This window comes from Oculina patagonica, chromosome 8 (genome assembly GCF_052425735.1).
Source record: "Oculina patagonica isolate OP01 chromosome 8, crgOcupat, whole genome shotgun sequence".
Lineage (NCBI taxonomy): Eukaryota > Metazoa > Cnidaria > Anthozoa > Scleractinia > Oculinidae > Oculina > Oculina patagonica.
In genome coordinates this window covers 23,312,010-23,333,198 of record NC_135765.1, presented here as the reverse complement: position 1 = coordinate 23,333,198, position 21,189 = coordinate 23,312,010, and the positions used below count along the sequence as shown (strand labels likewise).

General features: G+C 37.0%; 2 protein-coding genes across 3 annotated transcripts; both read right to left on the bottom strand.

Annotated features, from left to right (window-relative positions):
- Nucleotides 1-7,289: 7,289 nt before the first annotated feature.
- LOC144663550 (tetratricopeptide repeat protein 28-like) lies at nt 7,290-11,588 on the bottom strand. 2 transcript variants are annotated; one of them, XM_078524536.1, is made up of 4 exons: nt 10,794-11,588; nt 10,332-10,673; nt 8,125-9,974; nt 7,290-7,502 (listed from the first exon to the last, which is right to left on the bottom strand). In XM_078524536.1, the coding sequence occupies exons 1-3, from the start codon at nt 11,569-11,571 to the stop codon at nt 8,137-8,139; spliced, it is 2,958 nt and encodes a 985-aa protein (XP_078380662.1). In that variant the 5' UTR covers nt 11,572-11,588; the 3' UTR covers nt 7,290-7,502; nt 8,125-8,136. The 2 variants fall into 2 exon arrangements, with proteins under 2 accessions (XP_078380662.1, XP_078380663.1); XM_078524537.1 differs by having other exon boundaries at nt 8,125-10,631; nt 11,471-11,581.
- On the bottom strand, nt 11,582-20,562 carry LOC144664216 (uncharacterized). The gene is made up of 5 exons (XM_078525326.1): nt 20,394-20,562; nt 14,963-15,030; nt 12,251-12,376; nt 11,711-11,904; nt 11,582-11,597 (listed from the first exon to the last, which is right to left on the bottom strand). Exons 1-5 carry the CDS (start codon nt 20,560-20,562, stop codon nt 11,582-11,584), a joined length of 573 nt encoding a protein of 190 aa, XP_078381452.1.
- Between the last annotated feature and the right edge of the window lie 627 nt (nt 20,563-21,189).

Sequence of the window (21,189 nt, the reverse complement as noted above, 5' to 3'; positions counted from 1 at the left end):
TTTTGATTTGCTGGTCGAAAGCATGTTGCTGTTAATTACAGTGAAGTGACAGGTAATGTTGTGTTTATCCGTATTTTGAGAGCTTTCGGACGCAGCGCTTATAAAAAGCCCTAAACAAATTTTTACATGAGGTTTTAGAACAGCATTTCCCCTTTTAAAATATCTGAGTTTCAAGTAATTTGCAGTTTTACCGGGTAGGGAAATTGTCTCTCGAAAAAGAGCGCCAAATTAAGAATTTCGAGCAACCGAATTTTAGTAATTTTCAGCGGCTCGCCGTGACCTTGAAAATTAACTTAAAGAAGAAAACTTGGACTCAAATGACTTATAAACGCTTCAAAAGTACATTTCTAGGCTCAAAAACGGGGTTTTATTTAATGCGAATGATCCAGAGCGAAGTTTACGAGACGGTATGAGTCATGTTTACATTGTGTGTTTTTGAAGACTCGTGGGGTCAAACGGTTTTGTAATTTTTTGACCGGCTTAAAGAATATTTGAAGAAAAAAATCCCACCACGATTCTAGGCCTACCATAGGCTTTCTTTGGGCGAAATAGGAAGAATTGTGATTTTTAATTTTTGTGCCACTAATTCTCATTTTGGCGCGGTCTGAGTAGAAATTCCTTCTTAAGAGCCATATCAAAGATTGGTTTGAAGAAATGATAACAATGAAAAAAGGAAACTTTAACATGAAAGATCAAATAAATTCAATAAACTGATCCGTTTACGACACAAACGTTTATACAATTTAACCCCTTAGTTTAAAACATTACTTCTCCTTATTAAATGCCATATGTTAGCTTCAACGAAACTTTCTTGATAATTTTAATTCTTCTCTTTTAAATTTTATGCTTCACAATATTTCCATGATATTAATTGGAAGACCATCGTGCTTAGAATTGAGCTACTAAAATTCGACAGAACTTTTCAAGATATTTGAATTTTTTAAATTAAAAACAGTTTTATTTTTCTCTTAAATGTATTTTTCTTTTGATTTTATCTCCTGTGGTGTATCTATAACCTTTTGTGTAAAATATTGAATAGAAACAATACATAAAGTTTAGCAGAAAAGGAAATAAAGTTCAGGTGACGTTTGGTATACTAGTCAATGACAAAAGGATGCAGTAAAGACCAGTTTTAAATTAGCTTTCCCTATTTACTAAGCATCAATTCATACGAATTAACAAATCTCGTTATAATTTCAAACGTTAGTTTAGTTTTATTAACTTTCAATATCACTTGACTACTAAAACGAGCTCACAAAACGCCCTCGAAAAATCCATGCAAAATACAAGTCAAATATATGTTTCTAAGCTACAGATGTTGCTTTGGAAAACGTTTGTGTACTTTCTATGAAGTCAAAAACGATAAAAATGTTTTTAAGGCATTCTTGATCATACAAAGCGAAATATTTCAAAGAAATCGGAGACACTCTTGGGCCGAAATGAGCACCACCGATTGGCAATAGAATTTCGATTCGTGTGCGGTCAAAACATTCAACGGATCTGGGTTAATCTTTTGGGAGGGGTTTGGGGAAGGATTTTATTTGGGGGCTTTTATATTCGAGGGAGTCTGCGATAAGCGGTATGAAAAAACCTCTGAAATTGAGCTGTCAAGGATCAAATTAATTTATACGGACTATTAGATTTACAACAATTGCGAACGAAGTTAGAAGGAAATATTGTTTACTAGGCATCCCGTGGCCGATGTATACTTGCACGAAAAAAAAAAAACATTACACATGTGTAAAATATTCTCCAATTTTAGAACCTTATGTTCAGATCTGATGAGGCATATATTGTGACAAAAACTTCTTTATTTCACTAAACGTTTTTTATCTGATTTCTACTTGGAAACTAATGTTTTCATCACAGTGAAAAAGAACTTGGAAGGGGACTTATACCTGGGGATAGCTTACACCCGGGGATGCCTTATACCCAGGTAATGATTTATACCCAAGGAATGGCTTATACCTGGGGATAGCTTACACCCGGGGATGCCTTATACCCAGGTAATGATTTATACCCAAGGAATGGCTTACATCCGGGAAATGGCTTAAACCCAGGGAATTGCTTATACCTGGGGATAGCATTTACCCGGGGGATGCCTTATACCCAGGTGATGATTTATACTCAAGGAATGGCTTAAACCCGGGAATAGCTGATACCCAGGGTGAGGCTTATTCTTGGGGATGGCTTATACCCGGAATATTTTTGTGTTAGCAGATAGATGTACTTTATAACAGAGGAGCTTCCAAGCGGAGATGGGGATTGGGGGATGGGGGCTATCCCATGTATATACGGTTCTGGCTTCCACCGAGCAAGTTATTTCATGTAGGTTGCAATCTGACAATAAAACACATTTTTTTATTTCTATTTTTTCGTCATTTAGTTAATAATTGTGTTTCTTTTCGTCCAAGACAGTTTCTTTATCCTTAATATATGTTCTAATCGTCTGTCTTTGATTATTAAAATCGGCATTAACTGAGTTCAGATTTTGCAACTTTTTGCAAAGTTATCTCTAAGAAGTCAGATCCCGCCATCAAAGGGTTACTTTATAAGTTTACAAGAACATGTATAATTTAATTGCATCGATAAATTCATTTTTTTAACCCACTGAAAGCTTTTTTACTTAAAAACAAAAGAGGCTAAACAAAACTTACGGTCAATATAAATTTATTTACAGTTAGGTAGCTGTATTTGTTTTACATTGTCTTAAAAAGTCAGATACAGTTCGATATACCTTCGATATGTAGACACTATTCATTAAATTACAAATTCAGAAAATACTAAAACTTTTTCGAAATTTTCTGACATGCAGATAAAATATTGTAAAATACAATATTCATCTTTATTCGAAGATTCGATACCAATGAGCCAGAAAACTAAAATGTATCTCGTAATTTCCGACTAACTAGAAAAGAATTTTCAACTTCGTGTAGAAGTATTTTATTTTCTGCTAAGAATCTGCACGATGTTCATCTGATGTTCTTTGGCACGAAGGCGAAGAGAAGCAATGCTATAGACGCGATTGGACTCCCTTGCTATTCCACCAGAATGCTCTGGTAGGACATCCAATCCCCGACTCCCCTCGTCAAGTCGGAAAGGAGGGGCTACAAAGCAAGTACCCCCTGTTGGAGGTAACATGCTGCAGGAACAAGGGCATTCTCCATTCGGAGCGGAAATCATATGAGTTATAATAAATAAACTAGTTTCATAGTTTGCTGATTCATTGCGTGATGTCTGATATACGACTATACGTTGATATTTTAACGGCTTGTGCTTTAGGAATTATCAGTGGTTGTTATTTTATGAAAAAAAAATTAAAACAATAAAAAATCACTTCTAAGCACTGTTAGCTTATTAATAATATTAATAGTCATTTTTTTCAATTGAAGTTTTCTACAGTTTAGAGGATTTAAAGCTAAGCATGACTGAGTTTTAATATAGGTGTTGGGGGTGGGGGCTGGGTGTTGATATAAGTTGGAAGAGGTGAACTTCTGGCTTCCTGTACCTTTTTCTCCGTGCCCCACCCCATTCCTTAGTGGTCCCCCCTTCTCTGTGCCAAATCCTTTAACAAAGATGCAAAACATTTTTCCAATTCCTCCCAGTTCCTGCTACTTTTAGAATCCTGCCTGCCCTCTCTTCTTCTGCCGCCCATAAAATTTCAGGCCACTACCTTCCAGGTTTCTGCCCGCCCCCTCTGCCCCTGTCCCCCCTCCCCCGGGGGGCAACATATAACGCAACTCCATTTTTTAATGAATGCACTTGATTGTACAAATATAAATTGTAGGAATTTCGGTGTTCATCATTTAAAAACACTTGTAAGTTAAAAAGCTAAAGGTGTTAGTCACAGCAAGCTTTTCTAGGATAGTAAAATGAGCACGACGTGAGCAAAAGAGAAAAGAGAAACCTTTTTCTATGAACCACTTTCTTTTCTTCTCCTTTTACTCACCTTCACTTGGCTAGTCTAAAAAGGTTTTTTTCATTATATTCAGAGATTTTGCTCTATCCACATTTCTTATACATGACGTAATTAGCTGAGATAAACTGTGTAAAATCATCAAGTTATTTAAATTGTGAGGATTTTGTACATTCAAATGCTAAACATAATTTACTTTCTTGCCAAGAGCAATTGATATCCGGGACTGCCATTAAAAAATGATAGGGCTTTTTATCGGGATTTGTAAAAGTACACGTAGGCTGTCAAAGATATCAGAATGTACGTATTTTCTGGTCGTGAGCTTTACTCCTTTTCATTCCTAAGAGCTATCAGTATCTAGAACAAAAAATTACACTTACTAATGCATACATGATGCATAGAATTCGAAAAAATCTCTAAATTGGAAAGTCAGGTTTTGCGAATAAAACTTTACTAATTGGTACCAAACATAAATTGTAAACCCTAGGGGTACATCAAACGAGGGCTCCAGGCTCTACTGATATACTAATGTGTTACAGTTTTCCTGAATTGTTTATCAATTAATATGTTAATATTTAACACAGTCAATAACGTACTTATAGTTATAGATTACAAGTATGGTTTTTGGCTTCTTTTTTTCTTTTCTCTCTGGTATGTTATGCTTCGTACGTTTGTGTGTCCGACCAAAACCTGTTAAAACATTTTGGCATTTTTAGCCCAATGGTGTGCTATTTCGGGTCGCCAGTACCCTTGTTTTTCCTTTTCTAAGTTGTACGGTTCTATGTAAGTAGCTACATGAAGGGTCAATAATGGTGTTGTTGTTGTTGTTGTGTTCAGCATCTCAGTAATCTATAATTTGATTTTTTTTAAATGAGACTAGCAAACAACGCACCAGGCCATATGACGCTATCTGTGTGTAAGAATGACTGAATTCAGTATTTGGGGCTCCAGATTCAGCATTAAAACAGCATGAGGGCTCCAAGGAGCGAAACTATAGGACTCCGGGCTCCGCGGCAAACAGTTTAGGGCTCTGCGGTTCGCCCCCTCCCCCCTTGGAATCTTGATATAGCTGTCTTGAGGATTGCGCATGAAAGAAAACAAGAAACTTTGCCATACTTTATCAACAGTGTAGGTTAATCTGACGTAAAAGTACCAAGGGTGACGAGCATCAAATTTCTCCTCACAATATCAGTACGTAATCTGGATGAAAGTTTACGAGAATTAATAAAATAATCATCAAAGGGAAATTGCTTTATTCGTTTAACAAATTCTCCCAACTTATACAATATGTAAATATGGGAGATCAGTCAGGAGAATTTGTATATTGACATCGGGGCTTAAGGGGTTTAAGCCACTATAGCTTTTATTTGTATTCGCTGTTTTCACCGTTCCCATAATACATTTTGTTTCCCCAAAATTTTTGCGTAAGCATTGTTTTCAATTTCTCTTTGGATTTACAGTGACGTACAATCGTCTCAAGAGAAATTGAAAACAATGCTTACGCAAAAATTTTGGGGGGTAAACAAGATGTATTATGGGATCGTGCAAAAAGCGAATCATTAAAGAATGGTATCTGCTAAAGCCGCGCCCTGATTGTTTTCGTTCAGAGGTTTATTTCAAGTTTTCCTTCGAAAACTCTCCACCCCTGAACATGAGAGTTGCCCCCCTCCTCCAATCGGATTTTCTCCTGTTAACTTTTAAGAGTCATCAGAAGAAACTCTTTCGTTCGAAGACTGCCCTGCGAAAACGAAGCTACATATAACCTTATATATCAGGTTCCCGGAATGAGGAGAAAATAAGTGAATGACAGCTGGTGAAAAGGAAAACAGGGGGAACTCTTTAATACCAAATCTTGTTCTGCCAAACTAATATCTTCCCAAACAGAGTCCCAATCAAGACGCTGAAGGCACACAAAAAGTGTTATCTTGAAATAATTTTTATTATCATTCCCCTTAACAATTGCCCTAGAAATTTTAACAGGCTAAGCAAAATATAACAAAACATATGATACCATTAAGAAACACGATAATTGATACAGTCGAAGCTCCTTAAACTGTCTATGGCTTAAAATTTTTAAATGGAATTAAAACGAACAAGTTTCTTCTCCAGGTGAAACGTCACTTTAAAATACAAGTATATTTTAATTACTATTTCACTCAATAAAAGTTCCTACCTGTACGATATTCTTCAACAAGTTCGCAATACTAGAAAACCAAAGAATGCAAACAAAACTGTATAACCGAATAAATTGATAGTATTGCACAAAAAAAACAGAAACAAGATAAATGATATAATTTATGATATATGAATACAAATCCTTTCTCCATTAAATTTTCTAGATTTAGATATCCTTTTAATATAAAAATGAATCAATTTCTTCTTTCTTAGTGATACACCAATTTCAAAACCAAATTTATTTTATTACTATTTTACTCAGTGAAAACTGCTACTTGTCCTTCAATCTGACTAACAATTTTAAAGTATGATTTTTATAGTTTTAAAGCTGTTTATGCCAAATTTCTTGCAAATATTTAATTGGTTACGTTAGTTAAAGTGATTGAAATGAGGAACTGCTTTGTAAAAGGCGCAGTGATATATTCATCTGTTTATAATGTTAGCAGAGCTTGAGTCCTATCACTAACACTCAATCGCTTTACAGCGTTTTCTCAATGCGTTCCTAATTTTTCTGTACCTCTAATTACATTCAAAATACTTCACTACACTCTTCACGCTCTATTATAAAATCATATTCATAACTAGCCGTCGCACTTGACATTGACACTGACCTTGAAAACGCTATCATGAAGACAGCGAAACGTTGTTCTCTACTTATATCGCTAGTTTTCATTTTAAAATGTTTAACTAAAATATCTTTAATTCTCTCACCAAATACCTTTTTGTTATCACTTTGCATGCCACAGACATGACGACATTAACTGGTACGTACAAGTATCTACATGACTTTTTTTTCTGTTGTTTTTCGAAATTACTAATTAAATACAAATGTTGCTATTTCTATTGTAATTGAATAGTTTACTACTACTTCTTTGTGATTACTTCCAAGTAGCTGTTCAACCGCCCTTATGATATGGACTGTTGTATCAAATGATCATAAATCCTTTATAATAAAACTAAAAATAATGCCTAGGGGATAACTTAACATCATTTGTATATCCGAAAAGTAATTGGCGGTTGGCTTCAAATTTAACCCTTTCTGATGCAATACAGGAAGACGCAAACAAACTGTCGGGTAGTGAGCTACTTTGACTTAAATTAACTAATAGTATTTAGTATTCTCGTGACAACAGAGAGTCGTTTTTGTTCGCCGTATTGATAAGCCCACTGGTCATGCTACAGGGAACGACGTAAAAACGCTGTTAGCTACTATTGGGACTAAAGCTTCATTTCATCGATTTTGTAGTTGCAGAAGCTTTAACTCCTAATTACTCTCTAAAGATCAGTATTTACGATGTCTTTTAGACAAGTCAACTGTTCTTTACAATGTGAAGAAACACCCATCAAGTCTACATCAGTACCGATCGTCCAAGCCCTGTTTTGCCCTGTATTAAGGTTTCAAGTTCGCCACCTTAGATGGAAAAAAATGAAAACATTTAACATATCAAATGAAAGAACCAACCACTAGAAATAAAATAATTTTCCACTATTAAAGCGATTATCGTTAAACTGTGGGAAAGCCAAAACCAATTGAATTAATCACACTTTCTACAAATATCCCAGGCAATCCCGTGAGCCAATCAAAATACATGCCAATCAAAACTTGAAACAAATACATGTTGTCGGCACTAGGCACGGGAAAACGAAAGCAAATAACGATAGAGTTTTGTTCTGATTGGCCTGGGATTTTAAAACAGCTACCAAGCGTAGTTAAGGAAACCATAGCAAACGCAAATTCCTATTAACACGCGAGCAAAAATCTTTTAGTTTTCACTTTGCAAGAAACAACATTTGTCATCGAAAATCTAAAACAGCGGCAAAAACCAACGTTTTCTACAATAAGCTTTCAATTTGCAACACTTACAAACAAAGCGTATAATTATTGTCATCTGAAAATTTATCTGAAATAACGCTGAAAAAGTGTTGTTGTAAAACAATGTTAACAACAATACAATCCCTTTACGTTGTATTTCTTAACCTTTTAATCAACACAACTGTTACTATCAAACGTAATTCTTAAAAGATATACTTACAGTAAGGTACATCTAATCGCCTTCATCTAAGTCCAGTGTAACGTCATCACCGATGAGTACAAATGGCGCCCAGTATTTCACTTCGTTAAACTCGTCAGAATCTCTCAAAAACTTCATAGCTCGGTTCAGAGCTTCACTAGCACTTCTTCCTTCTGCTAGATGTTGGTAAAAACTCTTCATGAACTCCAGAGTAGCCTCGTCATCAATCGCCCACAGGGACACAAGAACAGAACGAGCACCGGCACCAAGAAAGGCCCGTGCAATGCCAACCACCCCCTCAGACTTAATCTCACCACGACCACTATGGCAGCAACTTAGTACAACCAGTCTTGCTCGCAATTGAACTCTCAACACATCTTTCATTGTTAAAAGGAAGTCTTCCTCAGAAGGACTTTGGAATACTCTTGTAGTGCTTGGTGCCAACGCAATTTCTCCTGTTTCCATACGACCATGTGCTGCAATGTGTACCAAAGCAACTGAAGGGAGTCTTCTCAAGACTTCATCTTTTGTTGCCTCTTTTCCGGTGAGGGGAGCAGTCTGTAGAAGTTCCCCAATCATTTCTACTTCTGCTTTTGCACATGGCAGCTGCATCAGCCTTTCTCCCTGATAAAGAACTTCCTCTAAACATGGATCACCCACAAGCAGCGCCCCAGACTTCTTGTGGTAATCTGCTGAACAATCGTTGAGCAACTTCAAGCTACTCAGGGACGGAATTACTCGGATTTTGAAGGCATCACTCAGATATTTTAAATTAAAATCGAGGAATGCAGCATAAGGGGCCAAGCACAATGGTCCTTCAGGAACCAATATCAGTTCATTGCCATGAATCAAGTCGAAGATGGGACCAATAATGACGTCATACAATGCTCTCAAAGGATTTGTATCAATTTCCGTCGGTTCAGATATGGTGTGACTGCACTTCTTATTTGGCAAATCTTCATGGCTCAGCCTATCCAATGAACGATCCTCACATTTCACACTATCTCTTAAACCAATTTTTCCATAAGCACTGTGAATTAAAGACTCGGCAACAGTGGTCGCGACATCTTCCGAGCTACTACCGCCAATTCTTTGTCTTCTTAAATGAACATCTTTACCGTTTCGGATAGTCCAGAAAATGATTTCTCTTTCATCAATCGCCAAAAAGACTGTTGTCGATGGGAGGCAACTGAAGGTGTCATAGGTTATTTCTTCTGTTTTGTGAACTGATTCAGATGCGTACTTTAAATTCATAAGATCTTGCAGTGCTTGTGCACGTGCTTGCTCAGCGGCAAAAAGAGCCTTAATTACCTCGCCTTGTTTAAGCAACAGACGCCATAAAGAAGTGTACGCAAAACTATACATATTGCGGTAACTAATTTTCCACTCATCGTTAAACAGTAGACGGTGCCTAACATCGTTGTACTTTCTCACACTAGAATAATAACAGTCAAGAGCCTCGATTAGTAAGCCTTCTAATTCAAAATTTTGACCAAGGTTGTTAAGCAATGCAGCCTCTGCAGCCGTTTCTCCTATTTCTCTTGCAATTTTTAGACCACTTTTTTCGTACTCGATGGCTTTTTTAAAATCTCTCAGAAGGGCATAGGTACTGCCAAGGTTACCATATACCTTTGATTCTGCAGCCCTGTCTCCGGTTTCTTTGGCTATTTTGAGAGCGCGTTCATGGTATTCGATGGCTTTTTTGTAATCTCCCAATCTGAAATATTCAATGCCAAGGTTACTATATGCACATCCTTCTCCAGCCGTATCTTCTACTTCTATGGCAATTTTGAGATGACGTTCATGGTGCTCGATGGCTTTTCTGAAATCTCCAAGACTGTGATAAACTATGCCAAGATTGCCATATGCACCTCCTTCATCACATCTGCCTACTTCTTTGGAGATTTTTAGACCACATTCATAGTACTCGATGGCTTTTTTGAAATCTCCCAAGCAGTGATAATCAAAGCCAAGGTTTCCATATGCACCTCCTTCTCCAGCCCTGTTTAGTACTTTCTTGGCAATTTTTAAACTGCGTTCATGAAACTCGATGGCTTTTCTGAAATCTCCAAGATGTCTATAGGAAATGCCAAGGCTACCATATGCACCTCCTTCTCCACACCTGTCTCCTGTTTTTTGAGCAATTATAAGATGATGTTCATGGTACTCAATCGCTTTTTTGAAATCTCCCAGACTGAGATAAGCGTTGCCAAGAATACCATATGCACGTCCTTCTCCAGTCTCGTCTCCTACCTCTTTGGCAATTTTTAGATAACATTCAGAGCACTCGATGGCTTTTTTGTAATCTCCCAGTCTGAGATAAGCGTTGCCAAGGTTACCATATGCACTCCCCTCTCCAGCCCTGTCTTCTACTTCTTTGGTAATTTTTAGAAGATACTCATGGCACTCGATGGCTTTTCTGAAATCTCCCAGACTGAGATAAGCGTTGCCAAGGTTACCATATGCATGTCCTTCTCCAGCCGTATCTCCTACTTCTTTGGCAATTTTTAAACTTCGTTCATGGTAATCTATGGCTTTTTCTAAATCTCCCAGATGGCGATAGCCAATGCCTAGGCTAGTGTATGCACCTCTTTCTCCAGCCTTGTTTCCTACTTCTGTGGCAATTTTTAAATGAAGTTCTTGGTACTTGATGGCTTTCTCCAATTCTCCCATACTGTAAAAAGCGTTGCCAAGGCCTCCATATGCACCTCCTATTCCATCCATGTCTCCCAATTCTTTAGCAATTCTTAGACAACGTTCATGGTACTCGATGGCTTTTTTGAAATCCCCCACCCTGTGATTAGCGTTACCAAGGCTACAATATGCACGTCCTTCGCCAGCTGTGTCTCCTGCTTCTTTGGCAATTTTTAGATGACGTTCATGAAACTCGATGGCTTTTCTGAAATCTCCAAGTTTTCCAAAGGAAATGCCAAGGTTGCCATATGCACTTCCTTCTCCACACCTGTCTCCTGTTTTTTGGGCAATTCTAAGATGACGTTCATGGTACTCGATGGCTTTTCTGAAGTCTCCTAGATTGTCATAGGCAATGCCAAGGTAAGAACATGCACCTCCTTCTTCAACCTCGTCTTCTACTTCTTTGGCAATTTTTAGATGACATTCATAGCACTCGATAACCTTTTTGAAATCTCCTAGACTGTGATAAGCGATGCCAAGGTTAGCATATGCACGTCCTTCTCCAGCCGTATTCCCTACTTCTTTGGCAATTTTTAGATCACGTTCATGGTACTCGATGGCTTTTTTGAAATCTCCCAGTTTGCGATAAGCGACGCCAAGGTTACTATATGCATCTCCTTCTCCAGCCATATCTCCTAGTTCTTTGGCAATTTTTAGATCACATTCATGGTACTCGATGGCTTTTTTGAAATCTCCCAGACTACCATAAGCGCAGCCAAGGTTACCATATGCACGTCCTTCTCCAGCCGTATCTCCTACTTCTTTGGCAATCATTAGATGACGTTCATGGTACTCGATGGCTTTTTCGAAATATCCCAGATATTGAAAGGCGATGCCAAGTTTAGCATATGCAAGTCCTTCGGCAAAACTATCTAGTATTTCTCTGTCAATGTTTAGACGTCTTTCATGGTACTCGATGGTTGTTTTTAAATCTCCCAGACTCTGATTATCGATGCCAAGTACGTCAGTGGTTTGTTTGAGATACTGTGTTGCATCATTTAAACCTACAATATTGTCGTTGGCGTTGGCAACATCACCATACCAAGTTCCTTCTTCAGTCTTATCGCTCGCGTCTTTGGACATTATGGGTAGAAAGGCTTTTCTTTCCTGTAAGACGGGAAGAAGTAACGAAATCATGAACATTTACCAAAAATGGTAAACAAAATAATCCCATCTTGTTTTGTCATTAATCATTCCATTATTTTTAAACTTTTTGACGAACCTTCCTTCCGTGTCCGCAACAATAACAAGAACTAGTTACGGTGATTCCATGTAAAGTAATAAGTAATTATCTTTTCTGCAAACTTGGCACAATTAACAATCCAGTCTAAAAAATACTATTACAAAAGATAAAAAATTCATCACACCCGTTTCCTTGGTACATGGTTTCAATTTACGGTACATTTGGGACTTTGGGAGCAACGTTTTCCTTTCAAAATATAGCATTACCTACCTGGTCTTTCACGGTGTGAGTCATAAGCTTTCTCTTCATTTCTGGTACTTTTGTTTCTTGTGGTTTATTTTGATCTCTCATGCACTCCGTCCATAAATCTAGTAAAGTCTTACTATTCCTGTCAATCTGCTTAGGGTCAAGTCACATGACATAATGTGAAAATAATGAATTCATTCAAGCAGTGTAGCGGTAAAAAATTAACTGTTAGCCTTTTCTATTATTTGCACTTCAGCTATCACTCGAGGAAAAAAACTTTTATATTTAATTTTATACAATAACCGAGCTACTGCGCGCGTTGTGATTGGTTGATGCCTGTCATCTATTAGAGTACAGACGCACAGATGACGTCACTGCGTGGTATGACTCGTGCGCGTGATCAGAGTTCATAGTCCAAATCAGTGTTCTCGGCAACGTTTTTCAAAACTCGCGAGGCCATGACAAAACAAAAAAGTTCAGCTTGAATATAAATCTACAGTAAGAAACAATCCGCCAAGTATCGTTTACCTTTCGAAACATTTAACTGGCTAAACAAGCTTGAAGTAGACAGTGATTGAGAAGTGATTGATTCGAGAAATTATCGAAATCTGTAAGAGTTGAACGACGCCACGGGAAATCGATGAATTACGGTTGAACGCGTAGGTTAAAGTTTAAAGTTTACAACTTTCCAAATGGAATAAAGGTTAGTTTTTTCGTTCCATTATTCTGTTTACTAAATCGGTTAAGCAGTGCTTCAGGTTACCAAAACCTTTATCGTGAAATGAAAACAACTTTAGTTTACGGGTAGCGGCATCGCGTATACTGAAGTAAGTCTTATATTATTGTATAAAACAAGTAGATTCCATTTTGCCGTACGTCTGTTCAGTTATAGATCGCAGAAGACGTCAAATGTGGCAAAACATCAGTGACCCACTCGAGTAATGCATATTATCCACCTGGTTATAGGCCTGCCATTCAGGTCACAGACAACAAATTAACGTTATCAATCCCTCAGAAGAAAAGGCCCACAGCCTTCCCCAAATCTATGTAAAAAATAAAAAGCCTTATGATACAAGCTGCAATAGGATGGAAAGGCAGCCTACTGTATTGTGATTACTTGGAGCCAAAAAAGCCTACCTTGAAAAAAAAGTCCTAAAGAACTATTCTCTGTTAGAATGAAGCAAAGTGGGAAATGAAAATGTTTGAACCCTCTTCATATTTTGCATGCAGCTAGATATTCAGGGGGGATGTACGAAAATGCTCTTTTTTATGGTCGCAACCTCATTATTGTCATGGCAACACCCATTGTTTGTTGGTGTGTCCTAACCTAATTTTTCACTCAAAACATGCTCTGAAATGTGAAAAATGTAAACAGCTGCTTTTTGAGTCCATTTTTTTTATTCATTTAGAAAATAACACACACAAAAAAATACTTACAATATTACAACGCTATTTGCAAAATACTATTTACAATTCACAATACAGTGGCAACGGATCAGAAATATTACAAATTAATATGAGAAGCGGTGGAAATCTTTCACTAAACAATATAAAGAAACTATAGGAGAAGGCGAAGAAGTTGTTAGATAACTGGTTTATATGTACTTAAAGAAGTTGTTCTATTCTATATTTATAAATGATTTTACTTATAAAGTCCGAGATTAATAATGAATCGTTCTGGAGTTTCATTTTATAAATATAATAACACATGTATAAAAGAGTGTAGTTTAGCTTTCTCTTTAATTCATCATTCGGTGTATTGGGAAGGCCAAATAAAATCTCTTCAGTATTGAGTGAAAAGGACGAGTTGTTGGTTGAATTGAACCACTGCAACACCTGCTGGATGAAAGACTTTGTGAAATGACAGTCAATAAGCGTATGGTCTCTCGAATCCGTTCTTGAGTCCATTAAAACACTACTGTTCAAGACTTAGAGCAAATATAAAGTCATCATTTTAGTTTATATTGATGAATTAGGCGTTTTCTTACATTAAATTTACAACGACTTATCAGTTAATTAACTAAGTGCGTTTTCGGCCATTTTGGTTAATGGCTAAGACGTACCAGACGTTTCTTTGAATTTCTCCAAAAGTACACTGGTTCCAGACCAGAAACTAAGCAGTCAGTTTACACAGATATCCTTGTTGCTAAAGCTGTAAATATCTCTACGGAGCGGGCTCTTTTATATTTTAGGGAATTTAATGAACGAATCTTAAAAATCAGGTTTTGCATATTTTGGCGAAATTATTATTTTGTCTGTTCACCAACAAAAACACTTGCAACAGTGAAACTGCCCTCAGTCGCAAAGAATCTTATATGTTGAGTCATTTTGTAATCAAAACAATCCTATTTAGCCTTTTTTTGTATTTAAGCAATATCGATCAAAATAAAGCTTATTACACAAAACTTTCTACAGTTCATCATTGCCATGATGGCGTCGGATCGTTCATCGATTATTCATATTCAACACAAAGTCAAATGCCTCTATCTTTTTTCTGAGGATCATGTCGCTGTATATACACCTTCAGTGACTGTAATCTGGCTAATTTCAGCACATCTGCACAAGTAGTAGCAAGCTAATTAGCGACTTTAACTTCACTGAGAAGACTTGAGTTAGCAAGCCACGACAAGGGACGTTTAGTTTTCATCTCGGATTCTCCCAACCCCACTCGTATTTGGATGAGGCTATGTAAACACGGAAAAAATTCATCTCCTGCTAAAATATTATGAAGGATACTGCTAATCCCTTATCACACCAGTTTATGGCGTCTTCATAACTCTGTAGCTGGACACAAGCACCTGCTCCTGCAATAAAACATTTAATATTAGCCCAAAAGTATTACATATCTATATTGCCGATGAAAGCAAAATCATCCAAAACCTGACTTTTTCCTGTATTTACTAGTCCTTAAGAGTGATCTCTTAAGGACTTAAATGTTAAGTGGAATAGTGACTTGGATAAAGTGAAATAAAGTGAAATAAATTTATTCACAGCATTTATTCACATTCATCATTTGGCAGGACATGTGTCACACATAATAACCTAGTATATGACCTCGCTCACCACGAGTCTCCCATAGCTTAGTGGTTAGAGCGTCCAACCGGTATTCTGGAAGGTCATGGGATTGACACCCGTTGGGGGAACTCGGAAAAATCTTTTTTCCGAGTATTTGTCTTGAGAAAGCTTCTTTTTTTTCACTTTATCCAAGTCAATATTCCACTTACCGGTAACATTTATACTTGGTACAGTTATAAAGAACTATCTTTCTTCTTTCAATTTATCAAATTGGATCCGGCAAATGCTAAGTTTGAATAATCAACGGCCAAGAAGCTCCAAGGTCTGTTAACGATGTTTTGAACGGCCTCAAATTTACTACAAAATGAAAGCTTTATATCGCCACTGTTATCTCGATTTAGAACTACTCAATTACAATGAACAAAGCTTGTTCATTTGTTCATTAGTAAATTGATTCCATTAATAAACAAATGGGGAAATGTAACAGTCTAGAATAAAAAATTATATAAACACTAGAAAATTTTGCCATTTCAGTGCCATTTCAGCAGATCAGCTCATTTACGGCACACGCTGTTGTAATTAAATATCTGTTTCATAAGAATTACTTTTGCTCGCATTTTCCACATCACAGTTTAGGTAGTTTCCAATTCCGTAACAGAGTCATTCTTCATTTTTCTTTAAAAATTACTTGGAATGCAAGAATGTCACAGTACGGATTAAAACCCGTGAAAATACCTGTCAGACATAACTTCAACTTTGTGTGTTATCCGGCTGTTTTCACGAATATGCAAATTAAGGCATTCTAACTATCAGTATCACGCTAAAAGATTCCTTTTAATCTTTTAGCCTACTGAAAAAAAATTTTTTCTGACATCTTTCTCTCCACACATCAATCCATTATTATTAATCGGGCGTGGCCGATTTATAGTTTACCCTTTGGTCGTCCTAGAGCGTAGTCTCCTGGCGCGGCCAAAAAGACGGGGATAGCTTGGGGTTGCTACAAAACCGCTACGGGTGACGCATACCGCAATGGTTTTCATTTTAGTTTTGACAGGAAATCGTTGCAGGCACACTTGGTCGACTTTTGGGTTAATGTGTAATCAGGTTGTGTTTTTTTGCTTCGGCGGAAGGACAGAGAAAAAAGCTTACGGGGCAAAGTACAGTATGGGGCCCAGTTCTCGGCCACTTTTGACGTAAACTTGTATTTCTTACCTCAGAAGAACCGCAGGAACTTGAAATTTCTCCCAGAGCTAGCTACATTATTCAGCTTTTTGGTGTAAAGCTATCGACCGGTCAAAAATTAATTTGCCCGAGCAATAATAAAAATAAAAGCTCCATTTGTGGGTCCAGTTCTCGGCCACTAAAAAGCTTGTGCGTAATTATCTGTAAAAAAAATGCTCAATTAATTTTCACAGTCCTAAAATCACTCTGTAAACCTATTTATACTATATCGATCCCAAATTATTTTTATGATGCTTTGTTTTACTTTAGAAAAGAAGGATTTTAACGCGCCTAGTTGCCTATGTGCAGGTTCTGGCAAAACCGCATTGTGTGACCCGTGCATTTAGATGGTTTATTTTGCAGTGAAAAGGTCTTGAAATATATTTAGGTGTTGTAGAAATAATAGACAAGACAAGAGTCAGCTCAAAACTTAGAGATAAGATTGAACTTTATTTTTAAAACATTTATTTCTTTCATTCTGGCAGCAGCAGATGAAATTATATTAAAAACCAAGCGCTAAGCTGTGATAGCGAGCAGGGTGGCCGAGAACTGGCAAATACGCAAACGTCGCAAGAAAACATTTCGAAGTAAATTAAGACCAAAAAATACAACGGTTCAACGAAAAGTTAACTAAAGCAGAAAGCTGAATTATTCTACGTTTCACATGCCAAAAATTAGCTCGTATGGTGGGGGCTTTTGGATAAAATACGAATTTAACTACATCCATGAATTTGGAGCCGTAAACAAACAACTTTTTCGGGAATGCAAATTCACCTACTTCCGCGTAAACACGACGTGTGAGCTTTCTATATCGAATTGAACGATCAAACTCAAGATACTTAAAGCACATGAATCAGTCTATCGTTTGAAGGAAATACCTTTTTCTTTTGATTCAACTGGAGTGTGAAAAAACGCGTTAAACACAAAGTGGCCGAGAACTGGACCCGGCCGAGAACTGGGCCCCATACTGTACTGATATTCACCATTGTGAAATTGCACTTACTTTGACAAGTTAAAGTTATTTTTGTAAATGAAAAAGGTAACGTCATTGATGTCACGCAGTGTTTTTTTAGCAAACTAGATGGTTTGCTGGTTTCTGACTATGAATGGGGGTGTGATCTTGCGGTATATTTTTTGAGCCTGACTCCGCCGTAAAACTTTTTTTTTATTTAGCAAGAACTGTGTCGATTTTCATTTCTGAACAATTGGTCGTCAAGTCGTTTGTCACAAAGAGTAGGATGTTTGTACAGCATGTTTTGGAATTATTTTAGATTTGGTTAGTAAGACGCTTCTGAAGACCTGAGCAAAACATTGGGAATGTACAGTATTAATAGGAACTTGAAATGAATTTTTCACAAGTTGGATAAAGGTATCAACTGAAAAAAATGGAATTCAAAATGAGAACTTGGATTTTGTTGTAATTAAATTTTATCGCGGATTGGATGCATAATATCACGGCTTTGAAAGTCTTCAAATAATTAGAAAGGTTCCTTTCTTCCTTTTGATCTTATTGTTATTTTCATGTATTGATTATTCGAAAGTGGTGACGTCAGTTTTTGCGTTTGACCGCTGTGAATAATGTGCCTCGCTCGGGAAGTTTCAGTTTTCGAAGTCACGGTCACAACAGACAGCGGTTGACACTTTTCAAAATAATTGCGCTCGACGTATTTTTGTTGATTAGTTAGTTCTAACTGAACTTCTCTGCTCCCTGTGTGAGTTGCCTGGGCATCTAGTTGTTACACACATTCCATTTTCTTCCGATTGCAATATCAGTTCTGCTTGGCATTAATTATGACAAATGACATAATGGCAGCAGAACACAAAAATAAGTACCTAAAGGGTACAATATTTATCAACTTTGGTTTGCAAAGTGCGTATTTACCACCTTCACTTCATGATAATGTCGCAAAACATTTATCCTTTTCCAATTTGTCCGGATTAATTATAAAAGACGAGACATTATCCGGATAAATTAAAACGCATCTTTTTCGCCTTCGGTTCGGCCAACTCCTCGTAACGTTAACAATCTAACAAATGGTCCTTCAAGAAAATAAAATCAGCAATCTGAATCAAAAACCTGCCAGCGAAACAATTTGACCGTTAAATCAAAGCTTTTGAAGTTCACTTTAATTAATTAAAAGTTGAAAGGGCAGTTGGCGAAGGATCCACCTGAAAGTTTCGATCATACTGAATGTGCAGAGCTGTGGTGAAAACTGGATGTTGTCTTACACAAAGTCGTTTTCCTGGATATTTGTGGAGGATCTTGGTTAAATAACTCTTGATGTTGCCGTCGATAAATCTGCGGTATTCACTTAAGCTGATACCGGGCGAAGAGGGACTTGACGGTAGGCAAATGTTTTTCGTCTTACTCGAGTTGTGTGGACATTGTGCTACAAAATTACGAAATATATATTCTTCTCTTACTTTGAAGACCACCAAGTCAAATGCTCCTTTTAATAGACCGACGTTTTTTACAACTGAGCCATTATCGAACACAACTTGCCTTCTAACAGAAAGTACAATGTAGTTTTGGCTCGTGTTGATTCGACATCGCTGTCATTCATCTTAAGACATGCACAGTTGTTAACCAATTGAAATAAGTGAATTCAAACAAACTTAAACAAGCCTGCTAAACATCTTTAACTTCCGTTATTAACCTGAAATCGCAGTGGGCGGGGAAAATGTTTTTGTTTTGTTCAAAACAAAACAAGCTCAAGAAGCATATTGAATGAAATAATGAAGTGAGCGCGCGCTTTGTAAAGTTTATAAAAAGAACTTGCTTTGTGTTGCGCTTAGTTGGAAAATAAACTTTGTTATTATATAAACATCAGTGAAATACCAGGAAATCTTTCGCGCGAAAAAATCATATCTTCACACGTGAAAATAACATGTTATTTCACATGTGAAGATATCGATTTCGAAACATTTTCTGACAAGTTTGCCCTGTTTCAATGCTGAAAGAGCCAAAGTAAATCGATGTTAAGTCGAAACATCTTCGGATCTTCCTCGGCAATCTTCGGCAATCTTCGCATGTCTTCGGACATTTTCGGAAAAGTTCGGAAAATGTTCGGAAACATTCGTACGACCTTCGGACAACATTTTGCAAATCTTCGGAAATCTTCGGAAAATGGTCGGCAATCTTCGGAAAATCGTCAAAAACATCGTAATTAGTAGGTTTATATAATAAACAGAATATTACATGGTTGCTTGGATATATGAAATTTATCTTCTCGTGTTCAAATCGATATCCCACTCGTTCGCTGCGCTCACTCGTGAGATATCGATTTGAACACTCGAAGATAAATTTCATATCTCCGCGCAACCATGTAATATCCTCTATTTTCGATTGAAAAAAAAACACACGAATACGTTCATTTGTTTTTGCGTGGCTATTTTAAGTTTCCACCTTTTTTAGATAGTGGTTTTCCACTTGTTAAAACAACTGAATTAAATTACTTTTTCGAGTTTTTAGTGAAAATAATTTTTAAGAAGATAATTTAAAAGGAGTCGGTATTAATTACACGAATTGAAAGTAAAATGTGCTTACAGCTTGTTCGCGGCGTTTGAAAGAAACTGAAAAAGAAAACCGCATCTTATTGACATTCCCGTATGAGACGAGAGGATTAATCTACATGCAATAACACACTTATCTACTTTTGAGTCAGTAAATATGAGTTAGATCTATTTGGTGTATTATTACCGATAACGACAGGCACCATTATCTCTTGTAGACTCGACGACTCGAGAAAAAGATAACTAATTATTCTTTTTAATCGTATTCTTTTTAAAAAATAAAAAAAGCAAATTGATTTAAATTGAGTCAATAAACTCAACCTTCTCCGGTTTAATGGCTGTCAGAGCTATCGGCAATTCAATTTCGCCATTGCTCTGAAATCTCTGACTGCTTGGTCAACGAGACTGTAAAACCAACCATTGCGAAGGCGCTCAGGAATTATATACCCTTCGGGACTGACATACTTGCGAAGTTTCGAGTCAGCCATGGTTGTCTTCAGTCGCACATACCCTGGTATGCTCGTTTCTTCCACCATTACTTCTGGATCACCCCAAAACCACGGCTTAGTTGTCTTCAGTACTACCATTACATCTACTTCATCAGCAGCTTCTGTTTTTTCAGCCTCTCGTACACGCTACCGGTATACTCCAGTTTCAAGATTGGAAGTGTGGAATTTCGTCGACAGTACCACATGATCTCATCTTCAATGTAATCTCTCACCAGCTTTTTAGTACGAGTCATATCAGCTTCAGCAATCTTCACGCGATTAACAGAATAATCACGAAGTTTCCTTGTTAAGGTGTCGTCTCCTACCAACCAGTTCCACAGTGACAACATCTAATGTATAATTGTAAAAATTAAAATTATGCACGATGCCAACATAATTATGGATGTTGGGTTAAAATTTTGGAACCGTCTGGCTACCTTGTCGAGACATGCTGGACAAATAATAATAATAAAAAATAATAATAAAATTTAATAATAAATAAATGTTTGCTTTAACTTACTTCGTCCAACGTATCACAACATTTGAAAAGCCGTATGGTGCGTCATCATTCAAATGAAAGCTATTGAGCAGTACTTTCATGTGGTACTGTTTTATTATGCTGTATAACGTGGTTCTAACTTTTAAGTCTGTGGATGAAACCCTAGTCTATGACCATTCAAATGAAAGCTATTTAGCAGTACTTTCATGTTTACTGTGCTGTACAAG

Coding starts and splice junctions, on each gene's coding strand:
- LOC144664216 (XM_078525326.1), bottom strand. CDS start 20,562: ATGGTAGTACTGAAGACAACTAAGCCGTGGTTTTGGGGTGATCCAGAA. Junction 15,031..20,393: donor TCCTGAGCGCCTTCGCAATG/GTTGGTTTTACA, acceptor GTTTTATTGCAG/GAGCAGGTGCTTGTGTCCAG. Junction 12,377..14,962: donor GGTGTGATAAGGGATTAGCA/GTATCCTTCATA, acceptor GACCCTAAGCAG/ATTGACAGGAATAGTAAGAC.
- LOC144663550 (XM_078524536.1), bottom strand. CDS start 11,571: ATGATTGCCAAAGAAGTAGGAGATACGGCTGGAGAAGGACGTGCATAT. Junction 10,674..10,793: donor AGGTGCATATGGAGGCCTTG/GCAACGCTTTTT, acceptor ACACTAGCCTAG/GCATTGGCTATCGCCATCTG. Junction 9,975..10,331: donor AGACGAGACTGGAGAAGGAC/GTGCATATGGTA, acceptor GTGATGAAGGAG/GTGCATATGGCAATCTTGGC.